At 37.3% G+C, this 8,447-nt stretch overlaps 1 protein-coding gene across 9 annotated transcripts in view; it reads left to right on the forward strand.

Moving 5' to 3' along the window:
* Positions 1–8,103, forward strand: part of LARS2 (leucyl-tRNA synthetase 2, mitochondrial) — a 145,643-nt gene extending 137,540 nt beyond the window's left edge. For all 9 annotated transcript variants that reach the window (XM_074859389.1, XM_074859416.1, XM_074859408.1 and 6 more), the window contains 2 exons: positions 2,126–2,253; positions 7,726–8,103. In XM_074859389.1, coding sequence (XP_074715490.1) covers positions 2,126–2,253; positions 7,726–7,905 — 308 coding nt within the window. In that variant the 3' untranslated portion in view covers positions 7,906–8,103. The remainder of the gene's footprint in view (positions 1–2,125; positions 2,254–7,725) is intronic.
* The last annotated feature ends 344 nt before the right edge of the window (positions 8,104–8,447 follow it).

Consider the following 8,447-nt stretch of genomic DNA (forward strand, 5'->3'; position numbering starts at 1 on the left):
CACCATTTGGGATCATGGCAATGAAGTTTCTGGTCTTGTGTGTGTTGCATTTTGAAAATACAAACCAAATCATTGCATTTTCTGTGTTCTACAGCTCACAAAATGTGAATTAAGGCAGGAAGTCAAACAGGCAACATAGCTAAAACTTTCATTTTGGTTTCCTGTCAAACTCTGTTTTCTGAAACTTGTTCTGTTGACTTTTGCACCTTTTTTTTTTTTAATATGGATGAGCTCATAGCTCATTTAAGATGAATCAAAAGATTGTCATTGTGCTTAGTCATACTTTATCTGCTTCAGAATACATTTTAATTTTTTTTATTAGTAGGTTTATTAGGACAGACAGCCTCCACGGGGATTAAAAGTGACCCTGGTTTTGCTTTCATAGATAGAAGCTCTTGACTTATATCAGAAGGTGGTTTTCAAATAGTTTGAAGAATCCACTTCAACAGGAAAATAAGGAGTGGTCAGTATGCACGCTTCTGCCATAAGGCATGTGATCAGTTGGAAAGAAATGAGCTCATCTGGATGTTCAAAAGCCAAAAAGGGAAGAATCTAGCAGCTGTTGCATTTAAAGTCAACGTGGTAATGAATCACCAATGCGAAGATTTTTTTTCTGCTTGAGTTTCTATCTTTTGCTCTTTCAGTTTCTGAGGTGCTGCAAGAGAAAAAAAAATACACCAAACCAGATCCATTGAAGTGTTTTAATCAATTATTTACCTAATAAGATTGTGGCTTAGTTGTTACTCTTAGGAAATGTGCACGTTCTTGCTTGCCATTAGAAATAGCTCCCATTGGTCCACCCTACTGCCCCTTTCTGAATCATTCAGCAAATAGCAAGGCTGTGTGTCATTTTAGCAAAGTGCTTTGTCTGAAAAAGGGCTGACAAAAATCTGGCAGATTTTTCTGGAAGAAGTTGCATTCTCTTTATGTCTCTGCTGTTATTCACTGTGTTAGTCTAAACAATCCAGCTGGGTAAATTCATGTATGTATTATGCATGGGTTTGTTTTGCTCCTATGTCTGCCCTTGTGCTGTGTTTTGAGCAGCCTCAGGTACCTCAGTCTCAACAGTGAATGTTGTGTTGATGGGTTTTATGCTCTTGCTGGAGTTTCCCTAAACCAGATGAGATTTCACATACATTTTGCAGTTCTGAGTGAAGCATGTGCTCATATAGTTTTAGTCTGTATTCATAGAGAGAACATAGAGAATGTTTTAAATTTAAAAATACCCTGGATTTGTGAGAATCACAAGAGCAATCATCATCAATATTGATCATATTTGACAGCCTCTTGTTAAGTGAAATCTTTTTATTTTGTCCTACAGCTGGAGAAAACAGCAACATAAATCCTACTCAGAAGCTTTTATTCAGTTAAAGAATGCAGCCCCGGAATGAATTGCATCCTATTCTCCTATTACTTAAATCAGGAATGAATTGTCTTGGGGCAAGCAAAGCCTATTTAATAAAGAGATCACTTTTAGCCATTTTAGAAGGTTTTAAAATAAAATCAAAGGATAAAGTGTTTCAGAATGTACATATCACAAGAAGGATAGCAAGCTGTGCAAGGTATTCTTACGTAGCACCTTTAATTTCTGAGAAAATAGATACTTCACAAAATAAGAGAAAATCTTGCAAGTGTCTTGACTTGCAAATTTACAAACTACCCAGCATATTACAGATGGTAAAATAATAAGCCGTAATTGTTTACCATTTTGATTGAATTGTTAGTAATATTTTAATCAAGCTGGTGGTGTTATTGAAAAAAAAAGACCGCAGTATTATGACTGACTTCTAGAAGTAGAGGTCAGCTTGTGTTGCAGTATTACAATTTAAAATAATAAACAGTGGTCTTCTGTGCTTTTGGCAAAGTTATGGAGTGCTAATCCAAATATCAAATGTGCCCACATTGTTCATGTTGGCATCCCTACGCATGGTATGAAACAAGCACTTCAAAGATATCTATCTTTCTGTTTATAATGTGCTCTATGCTAATCTAAACAATGTTATTTCCTCCTAAGGGACTTGCTTTTAAAGTCAACTTTATTCTGATCTTATTTATCAAACAAATGCCAAAGATCCAATGTTCTGGTTACAGTACAGCTGAACGTTTGACTGGTTTCGTTTTCCAGGTTTGGCACATATGCAGAATAAACTTTGTACTCATCATCAGTGGAATGTTGATGTGCTGCATCAGTCCTGGCCCAAAGTAGACCCAGAGTACCTTCAGCCGTCAGATGTTGTGGAGATGTCTGTTCTGGTAAAAGCATTTTCATTTCTTTTCAGTGATGGCCCACTGATGTGTTAGGAGCTCAGAAGATGACAAAATTTCTACTCTTGTGGAAGTCAGTTCCCATCTTAGGTGGCTTAATGAAATGTCAAATAGAATAGAAGATGCAATTACCATTGTGCTGAGTAATTGAAATGGTTTCCTAAATGAAAAAATGGAGCAAGTCTGGAAGAGAGATGATCTAAATATAAATCTTTTTTAGTGACTGCATATTAGTACCTGTGGAGATTTGACCAATGAACAGCTGTGGGCGAGGACAGTACAGTGAAAACTATGATCAAAATACAGGTCCCTCCAGATTTTTTGCCTGACAGTGCATTTATGAACTTAGCCCTGTACAAAAATGTGTAATTAGGTGACATTTCTTGTGGTACCTGTAGTGCTATGATTGCCTAATACAACCTATCATAAGCTAGGTTTAGTTGCTGCGATTTTTGCCAAATGATGTTTCCCGTCTGCCTCGGGCTGAACTTCTGGCACATTTCTGTAGACCGTATTTGCAGGAATGAGACTGAGGAAAAACAGGTATCTTTGCTTATGTTAGAACGGCATTCTGGTTTCTCTTTGAACTCTAACACATTTGTGGTCTAGAGGTAGAGCTAGCAGTTCAGTAGAAGAGTGGACATACAACTACATTTAGTTAACCTGTTATTTTCCAACATGTGTATGTGCACAGGCACAGTGTAGTTTACTGTCTTTTTTCCTACATCTCTAGTTAACTAGTCTGTATTCAGTGTGCTCCCAGGCATCCTGAAGCTCAATCGTTAGCTAGTGCACAGTCGCAGCAAGTGCCAGTGCAGGCCATTAGAGGGACTGCCTGGAGCCAAGGGGTGGGATCATGAGTAGTGTCTCAGCTCTTCCATCGACTGGTCAGCTTGTATTCAAGTTCTTCATGCTCAGGGATTATGATAGTCTGTAATTACATAGTTGCATACTGTTAGATCCGCAGAATTCTTGCCTTTTTCACTGTTCACCAAAGAATAACCTTTAATATACCATGCAGACATTATAAACTTAAATGTTTTAAATTAAATTAAATGTTTCAACTTGAACAGTTTTTGTGTTTCTAGACATTGAAAGAGATGGAGCCTCTAGAAGAAATGTCATTCGGTCTTGTAAAACTGCATGTTCTCTGTGTGTGTGTGTGTGTAAGAGAAACAGAAGCAATGCACTTTATCTGTATTTTATTCTGTTAGCTCTTTTGGGTAGAAGTAGTAAGGCAATCAGGTTATTTTTGTTCAGCTGGGGTTTTTTTAGGAGGGAAGAGATTGGTTGGATTTAGGGGAAGTCATGTTGCTGTAGATTTCCTTAATCAAAGTATCTTTGTAAATAATTTCATATCTTGCCAGATCTCTCAGTCACTTCAACAGAATGAGAAATGCTGCTAAAACACTAATTTTTCTAATATTCAATGTGCATCCTTAGCAGAGGCCACAGGAAATTTTCAATTGGCATCTTTTCCCAAACCAAGGAGAAGTACTCAAGCGTCAGCTGGGGTTAATAGCAGACTTAGCCTAATATTCCCTGTGGGTTTATTGCTTGCTTGCTTGATTGCTTTAAGTGATAAGCATTTATTTATACCAGTAAAAAGGTCATATATCCACAAAAATCTTCACTGAGGTATAATCACTTTGCTCAAGCTTAAAATAAACCTTCACCTTCAAGCACAGCTAGCAAACATCTTAAATTCCAGTGTTCAGTTTATAAGAAAGTCCTGAATGAGAAATTGTGTAATTATAGAAACTTCTTTGCAGTTGTGGTTACAGCAAACATGTTATTAAATATATCTTTAAAATAAAAACTTCAGCAATACAGGGAAAACTCTGAACTCAATGTTTTTAAGACTACACAACTGCACATGAAAACGCCTACACATTTCACTGATACTTTTTCTGCTGACATTAAAACTTCCTTCTCAAAAAAAGGAACCAGAAAAATAAAAATTAATTTTGCTTTAAACAACCATTATGAAAATTATTTTTGTTTCTTTTCCTGGTTGACTTTGCCAAATCCATAGCCTTGTGTAGAAGTCTTGTAATAAGAGAAAAAGCAACCCCTGTGTTCTCAGTCATATATTCATGGAAGAATGTGATGTATGTAAATACCTTCCTTAGTTCTGAGAAAGCAAATGACTGGAAGACCAGAGAGACAAGTTCCATTTTCAAAAATTCTTAAAAATAGTGCCTAGGGTATGTGCCTGGCTTTCTACTGTAAGAGTAAGGTAAAAGGGAAATACAGAGGAGCAGGGAGAAATCATCATAAATGTGAGTATTTTAAAGTCTTGTGGACACTGTAGGTTTTTGTATGGCTGTAAAAATAAATTGCCTTCATTAAACCAAGAAACACTCGACATACGGAGGAATTGGTTAGCTGCAAAGAGGCAGTGTCTCTTCACAAGGCTGCACAGTCAAACTGAGTCTTTGGGCTCCAACCCTATTCTTCTCAAGACATCAAACTGCCTCAGGCTGCCAGGGATTTGCCTGCTGAGACATTATGGTTTTATTTCTCTTGACACAAAACACTTCATTATTTCCTGTCTATGCTGGAGTTACGTCTTTCCATATTTAACCCAAAGCAGCAAAAGCAACCAACTCACTGCATCCTTGGCTAATACAATACAGATTGACTACAAGAAAGACATTTAAATTCACTGGATATGCATAGTATCTGTTCCTCTAAATGTTATTGCAAAGTTGAATATTTTTAATTGTACCATATATTGTTAATGGTGTGAAAAATCAGACCTGAATGTCGTGTGCATCTCATCCTATGAACACACTAATGACTAGCATTCCTCACATTTTCTAGGTGGTGCAGAACTGATAGCAGCTATGGTCTTATAGCTGATGTTTTTATAAAGTAAAAATTAGTGTCATTTTTCTTGCTTTGGTATATGAGGAAGGCCTAAAAATGCACAGATATTTATTTTCCTTTTTACTTCTCATAAGGATTATGCATAAATGGTAAAAAAATATTTGAGTTGAACTAAAAATTCTTCTCTGCGGCCTCCAGGTGCTTAGGTTTTAGTCTTTGGTGGTTTCATTTCATCCTTTATAACCTCTCTAGTTCCCTCTAGCTCCCTCTAGATCCAAAATAGTCTAAAATGGCAAATGCTTTAAAAAAAAAAAAAAAAAAAAAGGGGTAGAAGAAAAGAAAAATCAACAGCTTGCTTCCTCGGGGGAAGAAGGGACCCAAGCCTCATTTTTTTTCCCCTCTGGCAGTTTGCCATGGTTTTTAAGAGAAACGAGGCAGCCAGCACCCAAATTTCTTGTGCTGGCACTTTTACCTGGAGTTGCCAAGGGTCTAGTGAGATAGAGAGAGGGAGATGGAGGCATAGCAGAAGCTATTTGTCCTGCTGAAAATCTAACCTCTCAACTAAAAGAATATGCGAACAGGATGTTTGTTACACAGAGTGTGTGATTAAATCTGCAGATGCTTCTTTTAAGAGTAGTGTTAATAAGTTTGACTTTGCATTACGATACCTACGATATAATGAAAGCCATGCTGCAAGCATGTGCTGAAATCATAACCAATCCACTTGATAGGATTTTTGGACTCAGCTCACAGTGTGGTGTGGGAAGATGAGGAGAGATGCTGTGGGAAGGTACACAGTGTCAGGTCACCCAGGCTTCTCGACCTTTCTAGGAAAACACAATCGCTAAGTCATTTATTTACTAAGTTGATTTAGACCGCTTGGCTTTTCCGTTGAAAACAGCACCAAATAGGCTAGTTGTGGCAAGTTTCCCCCTGCCAACATCCATCCACTAGGACATATTAATTTGCATCACGGAGGACAGTGAATGACATTTTAACTGAGCAGGCATAGTTTTGAACTGCAGGCTGTGTGTCCTAGCAGCGAGCTGACAGGCTTGCTTTATATTCTCACTAAAACTGTGTCCGTTTGGATTTTACCATTTTCTTCTTCCCGTGGAATGAATTTCTTCTCTGAAGTGCCCTGTCAAATAGAACTACTTGTATTTATTTTTCACAAAAGCTTTAAAAATTAACTCTTCTGTGTTTTTCAAGGGATTTACTTTGCACGAGGTGCTAAAGGCAAAGTTTAACACAGCCAGCCTTTTACAATACCGTTATGGATGCATGTAGGAATAGTTAAAAGCCTACCTACATTATCACTGCAAATTAACATCAAGTCTAGTCAAAAAAACCATAAATGACTCATCCCAGCTGCATTTGAGACTTCATCTTGTTCCTTAAAAAGCTGTCCCAACTTCCTCTCTGAGAATTGCACAGATTATTTTATTTTCAACAAAATACAAACTAGGTAAGTGAAGTAGATCTCTCTCATTCATGGTATGTTGCGTACATGTATCCTAGATAAAATCCAGGTGAAAACTAAGGTGTGTGCATTTTTGTGTCCAAGCTGTGTGGAGCAACGTGTGCTCCTTTTAGATGGTTGAAAACTCATTACAATGATGTCTAAAGGTCAAAGATCTGCAGTACCAGCAGCAGATTTTTATGCAAGTAATTTGATTGAACTGGATTTAAAAATACAAATTATTTCATTTGCTAAAATGTGGGATTGATATTCTTTTCATTAATCCACTGAAAGTATTCCATATAAATCTGAAAGCTTTTGTAAAAATTTTATGCCAATTCCAGAAAAGTACTCAGGAAGGCTCTGTAGTCTCTGTCTGTTATCTACTCTTACTGGATGACTGAAAGGATTTATAAGACCATTTTATAAATTAAGGTGATTCCTACTGAAGGCGTTACTCAGTTTTACTTACATTCTGCCTTGCCAATGTAAAACCAGTATGGAAGCTGCTCTGAAAACCAGCCACACGCAGGAAAGCATTACGTTTGGGTAATGAGTGGTTGTTGTCTTTGTGGTCGGTGTTGGCTTAATGAGTCATGTGTAGTTAGTACAAGTGCAACGTGTAATGAGTTAAAGCCTGTTTTTCTAAAAATGAGCAATGATGAATCTTTCTGATATCTCTTTAGCCACAAATATTTTTATTTTAATAAATCTTAGATTTGAATCTCTGTAAGGAATCGCTTAGCTGTAAAGAATCCAAATTGCAGCCTGGAAGTATGTACAAACCAAGATTCCCACCTGACAAACCATTATGTTCACTCTCATTATTCAGCTTGTGTAACTATCACGTTTTTAAACTTAAAAGATCACCACATTCCATAGTCATATGCTGCTTGCTGTCTTCAAAATTGAGACTTCCTATGGCCGCTTTTTCAGTTTTCATTGAGTATTGTGAGCCAGAGTTTCATTCTCTTATTTTATGGTAGATGGACAGGAGATATGGAGAATTTTATTCTCTACTTAGAAAGTTTGGTGTTGGAGAAAAGAGTTTCATCAACTTTCCCTCCCTCCCCGTTTGATGAGATGGATTGGATTCAGGAAATGAAATTGTATAAATCAGTGTAGTAACTTCTGTTTTTTCTTGTTTTCATGTCTCTCTTTTTCAGATCAATAACAAAGCTTGCGGCAAAGTTTTTGTGCCTCAGCAAGCAGCCCGCAATTTTGAAGAAGTCCACGAGCTAGTTCTTCAAAGTGAGCTTGGAGTCAAGCATCTCCAGGGACGAACCATTAAAAAGGCCTTTCTGTCTCCCAGAACTGCCCTTATCAACTTCTTAGTGCAAGAATAGCAAAGGCTTTGCTGGGCTGTAAAAGGGAACTGGAATTTTTCAAGATGAAGACGATTCAAAAACTTGAAAACCAGTTATGGTTCTTTAAATCTCATGTAACGGTGGGGAAGAAATGTTATTAAAATCAGGTTGCTGCTAATTCTTCATTTCAACATGGAGAAATGTGCAGAATTAAAGTTTCTTATGGAGTCACAGTAAGGTGCTGTTTGTCCATATTCTCTGGGAGAATGAGAAGGAAGCACAGAAGAACTAAATGATTGTAACAGAATGTAAATGATATAAAGCGCATGGGTTTTAGTGTCAGCCTCAGGAATACATCCTATTGGAAAGCTGGCTTGGCTAAATGCATAAATATGATTCCAGGACTAAACAACCGATCTGAGTATGTGCTACACCAAGTGTTAGGTGTGCTACAGTCAGTCTTTGCTCCCTATATCACATGTTTGGGTACCCTACCATTAACTAACATTTTAAGAAAATGTTATTAGAGTGTTAATTTAAAAAAGGATTTCATTAGCACTGGCCAGTGGCCTTGGGCACAG

The sequence above is a fragment of the Strix uralensis genome, chromosome 1, assembly GCF_047716275.1.
Source record: "Strix uralensis isolate ZFMK-TIS-50842 chromosome 1, bStrUra1, whole genome shotgun sequence".
Classification (NCBI taxonomy): Eukaryota; Metazoa; Chordata; class Aves; order Strigiformes; family Strigidae; genus Strix; species Strix uralensis.